The following is a 22645-nucleotide window of genomic DNA, read 5'->3' on the forward strand; positions in this document are numbered from 1 at the left end:
AAAAATCTTAACTGTATACATGGAAATTGATTACGGTGTTCATAAGCCTAGTATCCCATCAACTATGCGGAAACGTTGTTAAAATTTAATATTCCGTCTCTTAAAAACAGTTACTTTACCACTCGTACATCAGCCAGAAGGAAGTCTTCTCAGCAGGAGCGGAAGCATATTGGCGAATAAAAAGTTATATTTAGCAAAGCTTAAGGCATCAAGAAGAAAGGCTTCAGGCTACCTGCTGCATATGTCAACATACGCAACGATACATACATACTTGTATAGTACATGCACGCATACAAGAACATCTACGTCGGTAAGTGTAAATGCAATTAAGTGCTTGCAATTTTTGTTAAACGACATGTTGACGTCGCCTATAAAAAGGCGACAACGTCGAGCAATCATTAAAAGCTTCATTGTCACTGACTTTTGAAATTTACTCACCTCGTTAAATATAGAATATGCCAGACACATCGATACCGGATGCAACGGCTTGTAATGATTGCCGAATGTGTACATATACCAGAGTCCCGGCGCCGGAAATATCACTGTCAGCATATCACATATCGCCATGGCTGGAAAATACAATTAGACAAGTGTTCAAACGTGAGAAGGCATAATTAGTGGAAAAATGACAACTGGCAATATCTATTTTCAAATATTAATTAGATTTTCATATTTATCTTCGCAAGTTGTGTGATGAGTAATTAAATATCGGGTGTACTTATCACTTTACCGAAATTATTAGAAAATTAATTATCAAAGCATAATTTGACATAAAATAGATGTGAGAGGTGGACCTCACAACATTTGGTTTTATATACTTATTACATATGGTGTACGAATGCGCATATGATTCTAGTCTAATCTTTATTGTATAGATAACTATGAGCAGATGATAGAATTTTGTGTAAAGAAGTATGTGTGCTCCTCTATTATTGCTATATCTCACAACCATTTTATATAGATAAATATTATATAGAGACAAACAATTAATGCGTTTGATTGGCCAAACTGTGGAAAGTGAAAGCGAAACGAACGAATAACCACAGAACGCCGAATAGTCTGGTCGAAATGAAACCGTTATAAGACTTAAATGAGATATCCCTATTCCCCCTATCTATCGAGTTCAACTGAATAATTATTTTATTGTTTGAGGGTCTATACTAGTTGAACGGACTTTTTGGTGTTGATGCCAATGTTCCATTGGGTCAGCCACGGTTCTAGAGAATTCAATTGCATATGCAGTTTTCTTTAAGCCGCCACTTGATGATAGCAGTGCAACATCATTAGCATTGGTTGCCGTCATTGTGGTGTCAGAATTGACCACTGGAAGGTCTGCTTCATGAAGAATATGGAGCACAGGGCCGAGTATACTGCCTTGAAGGACGCCAGCACGAACAGGTCTCAAATCTGACTCAGTATCACGACAAAAAGTGGAAGTGCTTATTCAGCAAATGGTAATGCCGGTGTGACTGCTCAATTACTCAATGCAAGTAAAACTATTTCTAGTTTGAAAACAAAAAGGTGTCGCCCCAAATTCGAGCAATTTGAGTGGAGCTACGACGGACTATGCCAATGTAACTGCTCACACCTAGTTACATTGGCGTAGTGGAAGTTCTTCTCAAGGGTCGGGGAACAAAATAGCACCGGTATGGGGTGCACCGCGCGCTTATCTCTCCTAAAGCAAGAATCTAATCACTAATCTAAATTACTAGTTTATATTTTAGTTTTGAATTCAAACGCGGTATTTAAAGCAGGCTTCAGAGAGCTGCTGTGATAGGCAGTCAAATTGTCGTACGTACTGAGAAATTGCCAGCGTTTTGTGATGAAATGAAAAAAGTTAATGACTAAAGCTTTATCAATATTTGCTCATACGAATTTTTCTACACCCAACCACAAATTCTGAAAAACAGGGCAAATTTTGAAGAGAAAGTCGAGCTGTTTCCGAGCACGTCTGACACAAAACTACCATACAGAAAATCTTGAGCTCGTAGCACTGTTCTCTAAGCAGGCGGTAAAGTACGAAAGTATTGGTGGGTAAAAATACAAAGTGGATGACTGACGACGCACCTAGTATTTTAGAAGACCTATTGTTAAACCAATGAGACTATTCTGTCATTATTATGTCTCTTCTGCACCAACATCTTACTAGAGTTCATATGTCATACCTTTTAAACTTTAATAGTCGGCATGTGCCACGTTCTCTGTTTGTTGAACAAGGTAGAGACTGACTCCACCGAGACTCAGCAATATTTACATATAACACTTTTATCTATTAAATATCTACATGTAGCCAAAGGCATATAAATTTCCTCTTTTCCGGTGTCTATTTGTAGGATGGTGCCTGCTCCGGTTAGTTCATCTACTACACAACTGCCGGGAGTATCACTATATTGCTGTGATCTCAGCTTGGAAGACATCGGAGTGGTCTGGTAGTTGGAACGTGATTCCGACATCTACTTTTGCGAAAAGACACCACCTTTCAGAGAATTATATAAACTAGACCCATCCATGAAGATGATTATCCCTCTCTCCCTGTAAACCTCGCCCTTTTCATTATTGGATAATACTCGATCGAATAGACTACGTCTACTAGTTAGCTGAGAGTGTATATGAAGAAAGTGAGTCGATTCGGCGCCGTTCACAGCAACTTGGACTAACGTATGGAACGACTTGACGCATCTTACATCGAGATCTTTAATTGAAAGCATACAAAATACAACTTGTGAAAAAACTGAAGCCGCTCGACCTTCCCAAGCGACATCACTTCGCTCTTTGGGCTCTTAAAAAGGTCCAAGAAGATCCGAAGTTTTCGATCCAAATTTTGTTTTTTCTGGCTCTGTGGGTATGTAAACAAGGAAAATTGGCGCATTTGGAACGAAGAGCAACCTGAAAAAAAATTACTCGTTTTGGGCCGGTCGATTGGCCACCAAGATTGTGTAGCGATATGTAAAGTCTAAAGTTTATGCGGATAATTCCGCTTCGTTTCTGGCCTTGGAGCAAAACATTACGCGTGTCAATTACCAGTCGAAATGCTCAAACGAGTCATAGTTGGACTCAACGGATGGACCATCTGAGACGTAGGCGCGGCCAACATTTGAAAGTGATCTTCAAAAAATAAATGCCAAAGAATAATTTTTCTAATCATAGTAAACATTCCCCATTAAATTTGATGTCTTTGTGTTTTATCTTCAAACAAATAGGGAACCTCGAAATGAATCACCGTATGTATATATCAGAAATAAAACAGCTTGGAGAAAGGCTAATTTGAAAAAGTCACGCACAAATGTCTGTCTACCTGAATTCAATGCATAGTAGTCCTAACCACAATTTCAAACACATTTTTACACAAACACAAAAATTATATTTAATGTGGTGTACAAAGTAACGGCGTTGGAGGGCATATTAGACCTTAGGTCGCGGTGCAATCCTCGTATAATAATCAGTGGCGTTTATAAATAATTTCGGTCAACCGGTAGCTAAAACGAAAATCGAGAAAGCACCTAATCCGATTTTGTGAAAAGGGAAGTTACGACATTTAGGCTCAAGTGCCTCGTGGTGTAAAGTCGAGTCTGTCATTTGCAGTAAGTGTAACCATAACCACATGCCAACAGTTGACAGAAACAACAACAACTGTAATTAAAAATCACCCATAGCAACACAGTAAGCCGTTATTTACCTTTTATGGCTACAGATGGGGGCAAATATGAAGTCATCAGTTTCGGTTGTGCTGCGCCGCATGGACACTGCGGAACTGTTAAGTTTGTGTGCTCTTAAGCTACTTAACCGAGTGCATGTGTTAATGAATCCGAGTAATTGTGTATTCGTGGAATTTAACACCACTCATTGCATTATTTTATGTTATATGGCAACCACGGTATCATAAATTCCCGTGTTCCAACACTTCCAGCCATGGAGTTTACAGTTAGCACAAGTGCAAAGCATTTTTGTACAACAACAAAAGCAACAAACTATTTTGCGGGCGTATGTGATGGATATGTATACTTTAAATTTTATTACTTGAAAATTGCTCTGAAACTCCCTGACGCTCTCTGGCTGATGCCATTTGAGTGCCGCATTGTAATTAAATTTCCTTTTGCCTTATGCTTACTTTAGTCAGAGTCCTTATTACTAGCTTTAATTTTGCGTAGTTGCTGTGTGTGGGCATTCACAAAGTGTCGTCGTCTCTTCATTACCCAAGCAATAGTTTAATGCGATTCATTTTCGAACGCACTCAACTGAGTGTGAAATGCAAAATGCGAACAACATTTAAAATTGTCCAATTAATGCCATCAATGTTATTACAGGCAATTTCCGACTAGTCGCCTCATTTCCCTAACGCTCTTCCGGCGGTAATTTCTCTCAATTTCATTATTTATGAGCCCAAAATGGCTAATTAACTCAACAACTCGAGTTGCATGGCATTTAATGAAATTTATAGATTTCAGATTTATTTTAATATTTCACGTCGCTTCACCTTTTACTCTTTGTTTTTCAATCGAACTCTTTCTTTGTTTTTAACTGTAAAGTACGTCAGTATTTGATAACATACTTTGCTACATGGATTAGTATACGAAATCTAAAGGGTGAGTTGACTAATGCGTGATCTTTTTAAATATTATTTGATTTGATGGCTACTTGATTAGACATGAGCATGACTGTTATCTTGTATCGTATAATTTCTAAATACCGGCTATGAGTGAACCGAATGGTACCTCAAAGTGGACGAATAGAAGCGGCTTAGCCGTAAACCCATTTACTAGGAAATATAAAATCCTAGAGGTCAGTCTCCCATCTTTTAGAGGCTGCACGCATTCAAACGGTTTACTGGGCAAAATATCCAGATATCTAGGACTAATCATAAAGCATCGATTGCTTTTATTTCTGTACAGAAGTTATTATTCGTCTGATGGTATTTTTTTTTGATCCAACAATATGTTAGAACAAATGTCATTTTACACTAACACCAGTGGACATTGGCGATATATTGCTGCGAAGTGCGCTTTAAGAGTCAAGGCAGCTGGGTATATGAAGGCGTTCGAACAAGGACGCGCCAAAATTCTATTCTCGTTCAACTGCATTTCTGAAAACTTGAATCACTGCATCGCAGAGGCTTTTCGTGATGAGGAGTCGCTGGAGAAGAGACGCAGTGGGCTTTTTAAAAAATTGGTCAAAGCCAGGACGGAATGTTTTAGAAAGAGTTTTCTGTAGGGAGCTCTTCGTCAATCTTAGCCTTAAGCAACCGGACAACTTTGATTCTTTTTCCGGCAAAAGTGGCTGCTATTAACGTGACGAAAGATATTCGAATACACATTCGAAGTACAGCTGCTTTTAGGAGGCGAGCATTCGCTAAGACAGCAGAGCGGTAATATTAGCGCTGAGCAATTCAAGGAATTTTTGTCCTCACTATAATCCGAATAGCATCAAGTTACATCATCGTCAGCGAAACCGTTGGAAACTGCAAGACCGAAAAGCCAGCGAGAGGGAGTATTCCTGTACCGCTTACATTGGAATGGGAACGAGTTGGATCTCCATATACGTGTTGCGTTCTTACACTTAGTCAATGAGCCTCGAGTGCGCTTAGCAGGCGCTGATCGACGACAAGTGAGATGGCTGTTAGGGTCGACTTCTTAACCTAACCATAAAATAATTTCTTAATATCTCCAGAAAAGCATATTAGGTTCAATGGGTATGTAAATAAGTAAAATTGCCGCATTTGCGACGAAAAACAACCAGAAGAGATTGAAGAGCTGTCATTTCATGCGAAAAAACAACGGTTATGGTATGTCAAAAAAGATGCCGGTGAGATCGTAACCGTCAATGCCGACCGTTATCTCGCCAGAATAACGGACTTTTTGATGTCTGAAATAGAAGTTTGTGATCTCGGCGACATTTGCTTTCGACACGACATTGCCTTTCCACACTTCGCATTAATCAATGGATTTATTGCGAGAACACTTCGGAGAGCAGATAATTTCTCGCTTTGGGCCGGTCGATTGGCCTCCAAGATCTTGTCATACCGTTAGACTTTTTCCTGTGGGAATATGTAAAGTCTTAAATCTACGCGGAGAATCCCGCTTCGATTCAGGCCTTGGCGCGAAAAATCACGCGTGTCATTCGGCAGTTTCCAGTCAAAATGATCGAATGTGTCATCGAAAATTGGACTCAACGATGACCCATTTGATACGTAGTCGCAGCCAACATTTGAAAGAGATAAGCTTCGAAAAATAAATGCCAAAGAATGTTCTTTGGAATGATAACAAACATTCCCCACTAAATTTGTAGTTTCTGTAATTTTTCTTTAAAAAAGTAGGGAACCTTTATAACCACCATTTCTCTTTCGAAATCTTTAGCTTTTGCAATGCAAAATTAGTGAATGTTTTCGCGATTTTGTGCTGTCTTAAAAAAGGCAATTAAATGTAGATGTGATAGCATGGCTTGATTAGTTGCGTTTTTTATATGTAAGGCTAAGAGTTTTTCCCGTCGGTTGCTTGAACAGTAATACTAGAGGAGCTTTTCAATTCATCCAACGCATTTCTCAAAATCATTATTTTCTCCTAAGGTGGCATCTTGTTATTATCCTCACATATTAAACAGCTTTGCCTTTATATTTACATGGAATTACTACATAATAGTACATATTTTTATACCCACCCACCAAAGTCCGCTCAAGTAGCGATTTATTAATCCCAAGATAGCTACAAAATATATTTTAAATGACCAATAAATTGTTATGTTGAAGAGGGACTACTTGGCTTAAATGCCCAACGTGGGCTCTATTGCGGCTTATCATTTTTCCATTGATATTTCATTTTGAAAATGTAATTAGTGTTCTATTTAAAATCGATCCTGTATGCAAAGACAAAGAGAAGTACTCAAACATAAAATCCTTATTACACAGTAAAAACAAACAACGCTCTGAAGTGCTGAAATTAGCGCGACCCAAACATCGTTGTCGGCTGAGAGCAAGGAAGAAGCGCAGAAAGAAAAGCCTTCTGCTGCCTGAAATGCTAATAATATCGATTTCATTTTAATGTCTGTTTGCATTTTTCACTGTGCGTTGGAGGGCAGTGTGTTGTCACTTAGAAATGTGTTTACTGTTTGCATGCTACGACGCATACGAGCACCTCCTCTGGCCGGCGTCTGCACACCCACGCCTTGAGCCGCCGAGGCGTATACTTAATATGGAAATTAATGTTGTCATCGATTTCTCGTGTGTTTACATCAAGGATCTGACACTGAAATCACTGCGCATTAAGAGCATGCAAACCGGATATATCCGACTTATGTATGTTTGTGTGCTGCTGTAAGCGTGTCATGTGTGCATTTAAGCGATTGCATTCACGCCTTCTACTCTTGTACTCATCTAATCAGAAAGAAGAAACGCAACAAGCATTGATGTAGGGAAGGTTGGGGTTCAAAACTTATTCCAACAAATACGAGCACCTATGTGCGCTCGTGTGCTTAGTGATGATTAATGTATGTGCATGTGTTTAATGAGAAGAAGTTATTACGTATCTTGCTGTGGAACTAAAAAAAACAGAGAAAACAAATTATTAAGAGTCTTAGTTCGAGCTTTTGACTGGTAGATAATCAAGGTTGATGCCATGAGATTAAGACTAATATCGGATAAAAGGTTACGTGTGAATGAGTAGGGTGAAAAAGACGTGTGAAAAATTGTAGACCGATTTCTCAAAAACTGTAGGACGGACGGAGAGACAGAGGGATATGGCTAAAACGTGTCAGCTTTTCATGCTGATCAAAGATATTAATATATTTTATGGGGTCTCCAACGTTTCCTTCTGTTCTACAAACTTCGCCGCAGGCTTGATATACCCTGTTCAGTGTATAATTACATACAGTTCAGATATGAGCTTTTGTAATCCTGTTGTTAGTGTGAGTTTACCAAAATTCGAAGCTGCAGTTTAGGCCTTTATGATTCTGCTCCTACTCTAGACCTGGCCTAAGCCTCCATATACCTAATATAAAGGATTTCACCCTTCTTGTTTAAAATAAAGTTTTGACAACAGCTGAAAATATTACCCTTTCTCAAAAATATACACAAAAGATCATAACACTTACCCCTCAAAACTAAATTTGTGGGTGTGGCCAAGTGTTTCTTACTTAGCACCAGCACAATCAACGAATTTGCCGCCACTGTTATGACCAGTAGAAAGGGCATGCAATAGCCATACAAAGGTAGTCCATATTCCAACGGATTATCGCAGGTTACATTCCAATATGATACATTCGCCGGCTCGTCAAAGGACAGACATGGTGGCGGATAATCATAATAAACGCTCGAATTGCAATCTGCCGCCTGTGTGTCATTATAGGCGTGAGTGCTGCCCGCTGTCGCACTAAGTCCACTATAGCTACTACTACCACCGCCCTCCTCGCCGCCATCGCTACTCCAATAGGGTAGCGCTATCGCTGTTGTTGCTGCGGCATCCACGTTGTAAGTTGTTGCCACATACGACGCATTGCTCGTGTCCAAAATGGGTGCCATAACGGCGGCTATAGTTTCTGTGACAAGGCTTGCAGATTTAGTGTTGTATTTCTGGTTTTGCTGTGCATTCATATTTCTTTCTAACTCGACCATGCACTGTGTTCTCCTTTGATAACTTTGTTATGGTCAAATATGTTAAAGTTTAATAATTCTTAACTTCAATTGTCTGCTTATTTCGTAGCGCTTTGGATCTCAGTATTCATTACTTCGACCATTTTAGCCTTAGAGTTTTGGAATTCTGCAGTGCTATTGCTCTTGGTAAATTACTTTTACTCTCTCTTCTCTTAGTAAATCCATTAGAATTTCATTTGCCAAAGTTAGAGATGCTTTTGAAACCGTCTGAAAGAAATAAAAAATAAGAAAGTATTAAATTAAGCTTTTTAGTAATAAATTTAAGTATTCAACAGTTTTATTTACATAGAAACTGGCAAACATCTAAATATATCGGGGTTCAAGTAATTTTATGAATAACTCATACACTGACCGACATATGCGGTCCAGGTGTATCAGAAAAATGAAAATTATTATACAAGGTCTGTCGCAAAAGAAACAGGACTGTTAAAAAAAACAACGAAAAATTAATATTTTTCAAAAGTTATATTTTTTTATTTAAATTAGTTTCCTTGTGCTTCGATACAGCGTTTAGCCCGGTCAATTACAATTTCAAATGAGTGTTTAAGGTCATTTTTCGGAATGCTCTTGAGAATATCGGTCGTCGCCTTTTGGATAGCTGAAATGTCCTGAAACCAGTGTTCTTTCATGGGCAAATGAAGTTTTCGAAATAGGTAAAAATCACAGGGTGCCAGATCAGGTGAGTAGTTTGAGTGATTAATGGTTAATATGGAGTTTTTTGTCAAAAAATCAGTGACAAGCGTCGACCGATGACACGGCGCATTACCGTGCAACAGGCGCCAGTACCCTGCCTCACGGTATTGTGGTCGAGCACGACGAATGCGTGACAAATGACGCTTCATAACACCAAGATAAAACACAGCATTAATCGTTTGGCCAGGTGGGACGAACTCTCGGTGTACAATAGCCTCGGAATCGTAAAAACAAATCAGCATTGTCTTTATTTTTGACTTCTAAAGACGACCGACTTCTGATCGTCACAGAACTCACGATCTTCTTGGAATCGCTTAAACCAGTCATGCATAATACTACGGAATAGGCACTGATCACCATAAACTTTTTTCATCACTTGAAATGTTTCAGTAAACGTTTTCCCAAGTTTAAAACAATATTTAATATTTGCTCTTTGCATTTTACGACCGATGACCAAAAGCTGCTGTCACTTTTTGACCGATAGCATCGATTGTAGTTATCCAATTGTCTTAAAATGTTTACGAAATGTCAACAAGAGATCAAACTTTTTATTTCATATACCCACCAATAGGTGGCGCCACCAGAAACAGTTATATTTAAAAAGTTCTGTTTTTTTTGCGGCAGACCTTGTACATATACATATAATATATGGGAATTGGGGGTAGTTTCGGTCCGTTTTCACCAAGTTTTGTCAATACTACATACTATTAATATGCCACATACTAAGAAAATGTTCCCTGAGATTCACTAGAGACCTTCCATCGCCAATCATATGGAGTTACCCGGATGTTATTTGTTTGTTACATGGGGGCTAGGGCAAGTTTTCGCCCAATTGTATACATTTTAGGCACAAAGATTCACTGTTATCAGTTAAACACACTCTCTCGTTTTCATAGAGATAAGTCACATATTGACCGATATATGCGGTTTCAAGTCACCCGGAAATTCAAAAAACGTTTTATTAGATATAAAAGTATGAGAGTTCATCAGTTAATACATCCCGACCCAATTCAACCCATTAAACCTCTTAGAGGTGTGGTCAAGCCCACTTTTCAAATTTGTTAGCTCGCAGTTTCTTACTACAGTTAATACAGTTCTTTAGCTTAATTTGGTGCTTAGTTATGGCACTTTATAGGTTTTCGCTTAATTGTGTTTTGTGGGCGTGGCAGTTGTCTGATTACGCGACTCTACGAACGCGTCCTTACTTTTTGCCAAGGAACGTATATAGTATATTTATTACGATATCTCAATTTTTACTCAAGTTACAGCTTGTACGAACGGATGGATGGACGGACAGGCAAACATTCAAACAAATTTGAACTCGTCTCGTCACCCTGATCAACCGTTAGGTGAATAACACTATTACATATAGTCTGTAGCAACATGTTGCAACAATATAAAAACACAATAGCCGACTTAAGTTAATGAGGCAAGTTAGTACAGTTATGAGGAGGGTGGATGCGGTTCTCGGAACGAGATTTGCTAAAACTAATATAGGTACTTGTTATATCCAACTAGGAACCGCAAAGGAATGCCCTAGAGGTGAAGGATTGCTGTGGAGTCTAGTTGTACATACATGAGCTTCTGCATTTGCTAACATGAACTTTGGATTTGCTAACTTCCAGTGTCACTCTAGCACAAAGAAAACTCGAAAGTCCTTTACGTGACATCATCCAAACAGGATTCATCCTAGCAAACAGATGGTATGTAAACGTCGGACTTAATATAAATCCTTCAAAAACAGCCCTCATTCCTTTCGAAAGACGGAGGGTCCGAACGCTCAATTAAGTGGATGGTTGTGATGAAATAAAATATCTAGGGCTGGTGCTATGAGCGCATTCCCAACCGCTGCACTAGAGGCGATTTTGGAGCGATATATGTAAGTTAGTAAAGACATATTGAGTTATTCCTACCCAAGTTGCTCCAAACTTGAAGCAATTATTTATCGCAAGCAATACCAAAATAGCTAAGCATGCCAATTATGAAACTCAATGATAATTGATCCACCCAGAATGCTACTTAAAACCTAAATAACTATGTGAAAGTCTACTTAAACTCCTACATAATATCAAAAATACTGAAAGGGCCAATTTCACGTTACGCCGATTTTGATGAACGGTTTCAATTTATCTAAATAGTAAAAGAAGTTGGTTCAGAACCGATAGCGAAGGCGTATGTGACGATATCTTCACTGTCAATTACAAGGTCGATTTCAATATACCGCATTATTCCAGCTTGATATATCTGTTATGTAAACGCCTTTGCAGACTGCCATGGAGCAACATCCCCAGCGCCATCAAGCTAGAAGCGCACCTCTACAAACCTTTTGCTAACAGACAAGGTTTCGAACAAGGCGATCCCTTTTCTTGTGACATACTCAACTTCATCATGGAAGACAACGATTTTTTACCTTTTCGTGCAGTTATTTGCCTCTGCCGATGACATAGACACAATTTGACATGGAAGCAGGCTGCCTCTGAAGCTTTTGCTGCTATCGGGAAGGAATCGGCTAAAATCAGTGAAGCGGTTAATGAGAGGAAAAGTAAAAGCAGTTTGAGCTGCGAACATCATTTTCGAAGCTGTCAAGACTTGTTTTAACTTAGCACCATCTTCAGCAGCACTAATGATGTTAACCTAGAAGGCTTATCAAATAATTAGAGCCCCTCTCGACAAACTAAACTAACATCCTACATCTGGTACTAGCGCTTTTGCATGCAAAGAAGCATGGACGATGTCACAATGTAAATCCACTATTTCCCGAGAGAAGAGTTCGTGTTGACAATGACTTTCATATTCAGACAAATGATGGACAAGCAGCCACTTCATGTTGAGGGAATAAATGCTGACGCTCCGGAGAAAATATATTTGATGCCAGAATCGGTGCTAAAAGAGGTAGGCCGTATATCCGCTGAAGTAAGCGAATATAAGAAGAAATGATAAATTTTTGTGAGACCAAGAAAAGCACGGGAATAAGGAGCCGCCTGGAAGACATTACCTCGTTTTCATATCCAAGTTTTAGGAATAGCTTATAGATTTTTATTTGTTATTTTTATCATTTTTAAAAGGTTAAGATAAGGTCTAGGCTACATTTTTAAATATATTTGTATGTACTTAAATACTTTTTATCTGATATTTAATACTTCTAAACATATTGAAATTTTGAAGACACCACTTTCAAAAATACTTCACAAGCACATGCCATTGATTTCACTGGTCGGTTGCTATTATGAAAATCATAGATGTGTTATGGTGTATAGAAAGAAATTAAACGTTAACACAGATCTCTATCTGCCACACCTGATATTTTTGAAATACATTGTATCTATAATTAATTCCCGGTAAAGCATCAAGAATTTCATAATCAGCAATTCCCAAACCATTAGCATCAACCACATTTCAATTGAATACTAATTCACTCAAAATTTCATTTTGTAACTCGATTCGTAACATCTCGGTAGCGCACTTCATGTAATGCGCGAGGTAGAAGGTTTGACATTTGACAGGTAGCCCATATTGGCAGTCTGATTGCGTTGCAGTATTTTCCAATTTCGTGCTTATAATTACTAATTTCCTCGCTGTCAGAGCACAACATGCATGTTTGTACATACATACCAATATATGAACCACCATATCTACTACACACAAATATGTTTACATATCTATGAATATATGAATTAAACTGACAGGTGCTTTGCCATAACAATTTAAAATATTATTACTAAATGAAAGGAGTGCTATTTTCAAATAAAAATGAGAAGAACAGTATTTGAAATTAAATATCTCTATAATTGCAAAAACCCCACCCAAACCCATTTCAAAGTTTAATTAAAAATTATAGAACTTTAAAAGCTGTTTTTATATGATTTTTTTCTTAGTTTTTTTTATTCAATTCAATACCACGTTTTACATTTAATGAAGTGCTGACTTCAGAAACAGAAGAAAGTGACAGGCAGCCAAATCTCTTCTTTGGTCATAAAGTCAGTGTCGATCACGCTAGAATGTGATGACGCGTCATAAAATTTCTAGCCACAAAACCGGTCATTTACGACGAATTACTCTGCTTGGATGCCGCAAAATGGTCATGTTCAATTCCTTATTGCCCGTTTGATCCTGTGAAACGGGGTCATTTTGAACCACACCACGACAATCACAACAAGATGAGCATCACATGAATTTTTTAGCGATTTTGATGTGTTTTTTCGGTTTCGGCTTACTTTTGGAGCACTATTCTCTAGATTCTTGCAATGTTAAGACATCATATTCATAAACCCAGTAATGTTGCGTCTAATGAAAATGCAAAAATCTGCCCGACGGCGCTTTGCAAAATTTAGAGGCTTTTCGTTACGAGCCCAGTATAGATACTCTTCATACCTAAAACATTAACCACAATGTGTTGAGTCGATCCATAAGAAATGTTGAAATCATCTGCTATCTCTATGCTGCCAACACGATGTTTTAGAGGCACTGTTACTTTTAATTTTTCGATGTTCCCGTCGTTTTAAGAGGTGCACGGACGACGCGCATAAAGCACGCTTTCAATGACTTCGACCTTCACTAAATGTTTAGTGCCACTCAAATACTTGTGTTCGTGTAAAAAACATTTATCAAAACACTGCTGTAACACCGTTAACGAAAATACAAAATTTGTTCCCTAAAAAACTGTCGTTTGAAGAAGTGGTATGTAAGTTATATACATATTTTACAAACAAGAACCCATAGTTAGTTTTGTGGTTAGTATGTATATGTTATAATGGATTTCAAATATTTGTATACCCTGAACAGGGTATATTAAGTTTGTCACGAGGTTTGTAACATCTAGAAGGAAGCGTCGGAGACCCTATAAAGTATATATATAAATGATCAGTATGTCGAGCTGAGTCGATTTAGCCATGTCCGTCTGTCCGTTTGTCTGTATATACTATAAGAAATAGTCCCTCAGTTTTTAAGATATCGTTTTGAAATTTTGTAAACGTCATTTTCTCTTCAAGAAGCTGCTCATTTGTCGGAACTGCCGATATCGGACCACTGTAACATATAGCTGCCATACAAACCGAACGATCGGAATCAAGGGATTGTATGGAAAACTTTCGCATTTGACATGGTATCAAAATTTGACATGGATTACTGCCTAAGGTAATAACATTATCTTCGAAAAGAATTAAAAGAAATGCACCTGTGAAGGGTATATTAGCTTCAATGCAGCCGAAGTTATCGTTTTTTCTTATCTGCTTTTATTTTTGAGTGAGTTGCCCTACATAATAGCTTGTCAAAAAAGGTTTGCGGTATTTTTATTGAATTTTTTTTTATTGAAATTGAAATGAATTTTTGATGACTCATACCCAGCTCTTGACCGATGCTACGGCTGCTACTATGCCGGTCTCTTTCGACCAATTCAGCGATTTTATCGCAATTCTCGACGACAGGCCTTCCGGAGCGTGGCGCATCTTCGACCACCTCTACACCAGAACGAAAACGTTGAAACCATCATTGTGCGGTGGAAATGGAAACTGTATCAGGTCCATAAACTGCACAAATTTTATTGGCGGCTTGAGATGCATTTTTGCCTTTATCGTAGTAGTACTGTAAAATATGCCGTATTTTCTCTTTATTTTGCACCATGTTTGCGACGCTATAACTTACGAACGACTTAAAAGAAACGACAGTCAATCAAACACGTGTTAGCGCGTGAAATGAGCTTTCCAAAAAGGTATAGCATGACCCGATGCGACGAATAAAACTAGAACTACGCGCTTTCAGCGCCAACTAGCGAAAATACCGCAAGACTTTTTTTACAACCTAGATATATCAGATAAATTGTTTGTGCTGGTTGTTTCCTCGAGAACTAAAAATTATAAGTCTTACCTCAGCGCACTTCTTGAATAAATAACATCGAACCCAACATAGATCCTATAGATTGGTACTACTCGACCTACAATGTTTCTGATTATATAATAGTATCTGTATGTATATTACACGCCCACCCAAAAACGAATTTGTTGTTTGTGGTATTGCAGAAAATAACCGTAGTCTCTTAATTCATTAATTTGTTCTGTTATGCAAATGTCAACTTCAACTCAATATCTCACATACGCCAACTAATTGTTGAAATGACAGCTTTGTTATGTAAAAAAGAGTGCAATTTAAATATATATTCAATATAAACAAAAAAATTAAAAGAGTGATGCAATTAAAAATCAATTACGTTGAAAGAGCAGCAAGTTTTTAATGAAGTAAAGCCACAAATTTGTAAATAATAGTTGCGTAAATTGCCGAACTAACAAAGTTGATACTTTACAGCAACAAAAAAAAATAGATTTAATCAAAACCACAAACTATTGGCACTGCAATATCAAACAAATTAAGCAGATATTAAGTGTTAAAACTAAAAGTATACTTTCGGCTTACCTAAAACAATTTTTTTGCAGAAAATCTTTATAAGATTTTAATTACAAAGCTTAAAAATATCTATGGTATATGCAAAAGAGCCTTATAATTAACTATTTTTTCAAAAGATTTCTTGTACCTTGCATTTATGTGTATATGAAGACTCCTAGGCAAATTATTAGTATTGTCATAAAATGGAAAAACTGAATTCTCATTATTTTCTAACTCGAAAACAAACAATAGATTCGAGTAGAAGGTTTGTAGATTCATAACTGAAAGAATACAACATTCACTTCGCCGACGCGCCATTTACCAATTTTAGATAAACAAACTTCGCATTTTATGAAACCGTTATGACTTGACATTTTTATCCGAACATGGATTATTGTTTACCTTAGCAAAGCCAACGCAATCAACAACACATTGACCAAGTTAGCTTACTCACATGTCAAATTAAGTTAGCTGAGACGGCAACTTCATGCTGTCAACTACAATTTCAAAGTTAACAAATCATACCACGTGCAATAATGAAAATACTTCGAGCCGAAAGTACACATTCAGCGTGATATTCGCTGAAATTTTGCCATTTGATAAAAGTAAAATGTCACATATTTTAATATATAAATATTCCTACAGTCGTCTTTGAATGATGCGCTAAGCAAATATAGCTCAAAATATAAAAGTGTCACCAAGAATAAAGAGAGAGCGTTGATGTCTCAGAAAGCAAGAGGAGAAGCAAACAACAGAAACAGTGAAAATAATGCATTACTAATTCCTAATCTTCTACCTTCCAAGTGATTACCAACAGGTACGAGTATTTCAACGAAAATCAGCAAAATATTATATTTAATTTGAATACATATAGCATTGACTAGAAGTTATGTCCAGGTCAAGCTGTGAATTTAGCGAGCATTTTCCATCCTTCCATTTTTATTTCTTTTATTTATAAGCGAATGATATCGGTCTGCTTCTGTATAAGGTTCTGTACGTATGTATTAATTATTATTTATGTTAATCAATACAGAACATGGAGTTAGGTTATTTAACCCCATCTTCACCATTCTTTCAGAATATTATAATGATTTTAATGCTAAGCACATTTTTTATACATCACACAGAAAATATAGCAAGCATCGATTGGTACAAAATTTAGTTTGTTCAGCTAAATTCGCTTAATGTACTCATTTCAAAAAAATCGATTTTTTTTATTTTCTTATTAATTATTTTATTATTTTCTTCTACAACACCTCTAGAACTTTGTTCTAAGTTTTCAAAGATCTCATTGTTATTTTCCCTCAAATCTTTAAACGCGTTATTTCGGCACTGTGTTTTTGAAGTCGGTTGGCGAGATTTCTCGAGAACTATTCATGAAATTTTACACAGATCTTTTAGCTACAATTCTTAAAGACTTGGACGAAGGATTTACTTTTCGATTATAACTATTTGAAAAAAATGTTCACTGAGACTTTCATTTTTTTGCAAATCCAATTTTCGGTTTTTTTTTTAACTAAACACGTATTTTTCTCACTTTAGATGATCTTGTATGGAATAACCGGCCAAACGCGGCGCATCTTCTACCGAAGGGTCAGGAAATGGCGTCGCAATAGCTGAGTTTAAAATATTTTTTCCAAAATTTCAGAATTTCTTTGTTAATAGTTTGTGTTTGTAACAATAAAAATTCTAATAAAATATTAAATTTTTTATATGAAAAAAAAATTGTTGGAAAAAGGCTGTTTTTTTACCCAAGGAAACACATGTAACTCCTGATGAATATGTCTGAAGTAATTACACTTAAAGAAAAAAACACTCGTAATCGAAAGTGTGTGTCAGCAGTATTATTAAAAATTATTTGAATTTTAATTCTTTAACTAGAACAAAGGGCAGTGGCATCCGAAAAAAGTAAAATCTCGTCATGAACGACAAATTACATGGATGTGCTTTACTGATCGCTTTCAACATGCTGAAACAAGCATTTCAATATTTTACGAAAGTACTGAGAAAAAAAATAATTAGACGATATATACAAAATGACCTGAATAATCTTGGATTGCGAGCGCGACGTCCAGCCAAAAAACCACTTCTCATTACGCGAATGAAGAAACAGCGGTTAGAGTGCGCAAAATCAACTGCAACTGTATCAGACTGGCGAAATGTTATTTTTTCCCACGAAACCACATTTGATTTGCTTGGACCCGGAAATGCCACAGTGCGTCGTAAAAAAGAGGAGCCTGTTTCGGAAAGCTGTGTTTTACACACCTAAAGCATTCGCCCTTTTTGATGGTGTGGGGAGCTATAACCAAGTTTGGTGTTGGACAGCTCGTTACTCTCAAAGGATCTGTGAATGCCGAAAAATACACTGGAAGTTTGAAAGTAGCTGTATTACCACCTATTGAACAGCTATTCGAACACATTCAAAAAGTTTATTTTTAGGATAATTTAGTCCATTGCCATGGAGCCAAAACCGTAACTAAACATAACAATGTAATATTGAAATAGAATTTTCAATAATTCATTACAAACACTTACGAGTTAAAAACCAAAAAGTTTTTTATGAAATTTCTAACGTGGTCAGGAAACAGTGCAGTTCTCAATAAAATAAAATAAAATTAAGATCTGCTGGCATTATATGGACATAAGTAAAAAATAAAACGTCCAGAAAAGTTTAAAACAAATAAAAAAAAAATTATGGAAAATGTGTGGAGTGAAGAAACTTTATTGTTTGATTGTGGTATTTTTCAATAATATCAAAAACCTAAACTTCGTTTGTAAGTAAATGAACTGACTTTATTTTTAATGTATTTCTGGAAGTTCTTAAGACATTGTTTAACACTATTCAAGCAGAAAATTTTCTATAATCTTAGCTAAACCTCTTACATCTTATGTATTGGATATGTCCCACATTTTATTCCGTTATTCTATGTGGCCGAAATTAGTTTTTCCATTACAAAGTTTCAAAATTCTTAATGCAAATTTGGTTGGCCTTCATTTAGAAGCTTTAGAAAAATAATTTTTTGTTAAGTTAAACTCACTCTAAAGACGCAGCGCTTAAAGAAACATTTTCACAATACAAAAGCGACAGAAGCCATTGATACAGTGCATAATAGCAATCGAAATAAAAGACAAGTTGAACTACTTAACCAATGAAGATTGTATGCAAGCAACAATCGTCGTCACATGGCAGGCCAACAGTACACGGTAGCACTCAACCGCACACTTTCGAATAATCAACCGCAGCCATCAGAAACCGCCATCGCTGTAGTTACATGCCGCAGAAATGAATCGACTACAATGGAGTCGAAAAGCAGCTGTGTTTGATGAGCTGAAGGCACCCGCCAATGGAGAAAATAGAGCATATCATCATAATCGCTGCGACGGGCGTAACAATGCCTGTAAACAAAACCATTATCCTTGATCGGCAAGCAAGAGCTGGAAAACTTTAGCTGCGGTCGCTTTGCAAGCCCAAGGCTAACTATCAAAGGAAGAGACTTTGCTGGCGCTGTGCAAAGACGCGTATACTATATTTTATATATATAAGTGGCTTCACGCTAGCTGAGTGCAGAGCTCGTAAACAACTTGTAAATCAGACGCCGGATATAATTTAAATCATTGACTCAATAATGAAACTGAATTCCAGCTAAAAACACACCACCAAAGGGAAATCAACACAAATAACATGCAAGTAAAACGCGTCATTGAGAGATACTGCCAACTGCTGGCGGCTATATACATAGAAGAGTGCGTGTGTGTGGGAAATGATATTCCATTTTTCATGTAGAAGCAGACTGTTTACTGTTGTCTTCCATTTGTCTTTCGATTGTGGCAAATTGCACTGTTTGTTTGTTGCGTATACGCCGCGCCGCACCAAATGCCGCACTTGTTACAAGATTTGCAAGCAAAGTGAAACTACGGCGCGATTCGGCGGAAATTAAAATAAGAATTCGCATTAAAAGCCAACTAGCAACTTCACGAGTATTTTATTCAAGTTCGCTTGCTTTCTTTCGGCGGAAAAAGATTTCTATATGAAAATACTTGAATTACACCAAAAACTCTGTGACAAGTTGACTGTAATTATGGTGGCATCTGCAGAAAAATTTGCAAATTTCTAGCATTTTAACAAGTTAATTGCGTTGTTTATGTTAATGCGTTGTCATACCTGAGTTTCACTTGAGCATAAATTTTGCTTAATTGGTAAATAAGTTTGACGATATTTGTAAGTACTTTCATCCATCAGCACTTGCCAAAGTTGCCTTGGTAAAAAGTGTTCGATTATTGTTACTACAGAAAGATAGCGTAATTCATAAGGTTTGATACTGTTATAATGGCATACTCAATAAATTGCTAATACTCAAGTTTAACAGAAGGAGTTACATGATAAAACTTAAATGAATATTTAAAAACTAGGTGACCAAATTAGTATAAATGGCGTCACCAACAAGCCTCTATGAGCAATTAATATACCACAAAAGCAAACTTATATAGAATATATGTACATATATGCATGCTATTCAGAATTTAATAATTATCTTCCTAAGTTGAGAAAATCAATGCGAAACTTCACTTCACACCAGGGAAGCAATATTCTCAAATTTTTCCTCAGTGCTAATATTTCAGTTCATATATCGCGCAGCGCAAAATATAATATATGTATGTATAATAGTTATGTTATACTTATATAAAATTAACTACGTGCATAGAACTTAAACTTACTCGAGAGTGTTTTGAATACTAAATTTAATAATGAATGTCACAAGTGGCAATATTTCCATCACGATGAAAGGAATAATATAATTGGATTAAAATAAGTTAAGAGCGACGCGTAAAGTGCTGGATCCATTGAAAAGCTTCTCCAAGCACCATTTTGAATTTTTTATACCTATTTAATATTTTCAACTTATTGACTAGCTCCTCCTCAAATTTTGCTAGCTTGATGTCAGGTTATATCTAATAAAGAATTAGGAAATACTTCTCAAAAATCTTTCTTAAAAATGTTAGCCATGTCCGTAGCTCTATATGCCTGTCTCTTTATACGCGAACTAGTAACACACCTTTTGAGATACCGATCTGAAATTTTGCACACGTACTTTTCTCCCGATAAAGCATGCTCATTTGCCGGAGCCGCCGATATCGTATCACCACAGCATATAGCTGGAATAGAAGCTGAACGATCAGAATAATACTTTTTTAAGGAGTCTTTTGTACTTGGAAGTACATATATAGGATATAATAGTTTTACTGCAACCAAAGTTAACATTTTTTCTTATTTCATTAATAATTTATTTTTCATGTTTTTCTGGATTAAAATTTTCGACGGACTGTTAACAAGCACGATAGGTAGTCGCCTTGTCTGAGAACTCTTTTAGAATCCAGTGGCTCAGAGTGTTTTTTTCAGATCTTAGCAATGCTTTTGGTCTTTCAAAGAAACAGTTTTCACAGCCGTATTGGTTTTTGCGGGGAAACCAAGCTCAGACATAGCTGCATATATATGCAGTTCCTTTTCGTGCTATCGAAGGTGGATTTCAAATCGACGAAGAGGTGGCGTGAGTCCATCTTCTTTCACGGGTCTTTTTCAAGATTTGGCGCATGGTCCAATCAATTTGTTAACGGTGAGCCTCACACACTATGCTCGATAAGAACCTATATGCGATATTAAGAAGGTTTATACTACTGTAATTGGCGCACAGTTTTGAATGCCTTTAACAGACCATATCTTACAAAAGAGCTTATGCATGCACCTTGTCACTTCTTCGCCACCGTATTTGAATGGCTCGTCCGGAAATCCATTGGCCACGTCGCTTTGTTGTTCCACAGGCGGGTACTTGCTATTCGAATCTTATTATAGTCAGACAATGGCACATTTATTCGAACGTCATCGTGGCATCCTTCGGGGAACCGGGTTCGCCATCTTCAGATGTTACACTTTCACTGCCGTTTAGCAGGCTGGAGAGGTGTTGTGCCCATCATAACTTCAGTATACTTTGTACATCAGTCACTAAATTAGCTCTTTCAGTCCAATGAACGTTCTTAAGTTATAATGTTAACCAAAGAACGCTTCGAGTGGTACGTAAGGAGCTTAAAATGCCATTTTACAGTTCCCTTATACCGAGTTGTTGATGAGCACTCTCAGAGTGCACTCTTAGAGACTAGTAGTAGGAGTGCAGATCGACTTGAAAACCATTTCATTGTTGGTTGAGATAGTAGCTTTTCGACGTCGTAGCTTACCTGTGGTTGTTGACGCTCGTGCTTTGCTGTACAGAGGCTTACCTTTGCTATAACAAGATAAAGGTCCAAGACGATGTTAAGTCCTCGGACCGTACGCACGTCACTGAAGTGTAGGCAGTCTTCTATCACAACGTGATCGATCTGATTTAGAACTTTTCGATACGTAGACAGCCAAGTAGTTTGATGCATTTTCTTGTGCTGGAATGATAGTAATTTCTCTGTACTTATTCCTGCAAACATTTCCAAGACTTTCACAAAACCTCGTTTCATTTTAAAGATTTGTTTGTCCTTGAAATTATATTTCATTAAATTTTTAATAGGTTGGCAATTCTTCTGTGAGAAGGGACATTTTTACATATTTTTATTGCTTTTCCACGACTTATATGGTAGCCATGTAGCGCCATCTTTTTAAGCAGGCCCAACACTGCTTAAACTTTCGCATTGCATGTGGCCACCCAAGCTCCACAATGATTGATTTCGGAAAAAGTCATGTAATTCAACCGAACACTCCATTAAAATACCTTGTAATGATGTGCAAATAACAGCATCAGCCATCGGAGCAATGAATCAAATGCTCGGTAGTATTTTGGCAAAGCAAATAAGTCGAGCGCTTGATTGCAGCCAAGCATGTAGCGTTAAATTGTTTCAATTTACTTTGGAAAGCTAGAGAGCAAATAAATTTCTTCAAATTGTGCCGTAAACAAAAATTGA

At 37.1% G+C, this 22645-nt stretch overlaps 1 protein-coding gene across 1 annotated transcript in view; it reads right to left on the reverse strand.

The window, feature by feature from the left end:
* LOC120774828 (sex peptide receptor) overlaps positions 1-22645 on the reverse strand; it is a 61749-nt gene that overhangs the window by 18565 nt on the left and 20539 nt on the right. The window contains exons 2-3 of the mRNA XM_040104639.1: positions 8080-8845; positions 439-569 (exon numbers count right to left, since the gene is read on the reverse strand). Of these exons, the coding sequence (XP_039960573.1) occupies positions 439-569; positions 8080-8599 (651 nt within the window). The 5' untranslated portion in view covers positions 8600-8845. The remainder of the gene's footprint in view (positions 1-438; positions 570-8079; positions 8846-22645) is intronic.

The sequence above is a fragment of the Bactrocera tryoni genome, chromosome 4, assembly GCF_016617805.1.
Source record: "Bactrocera tryoni isolate S06 chromosome 4, CSIRO_BtryS06_freeze2, whole genome shotgun sequence".
Taxonomy (NCBI): Eukaryota; Metazoa; Arthropoda; class Insecta; order Diptera; family Tephritidae; genus Bactrocera; species Bactrocera tryoni.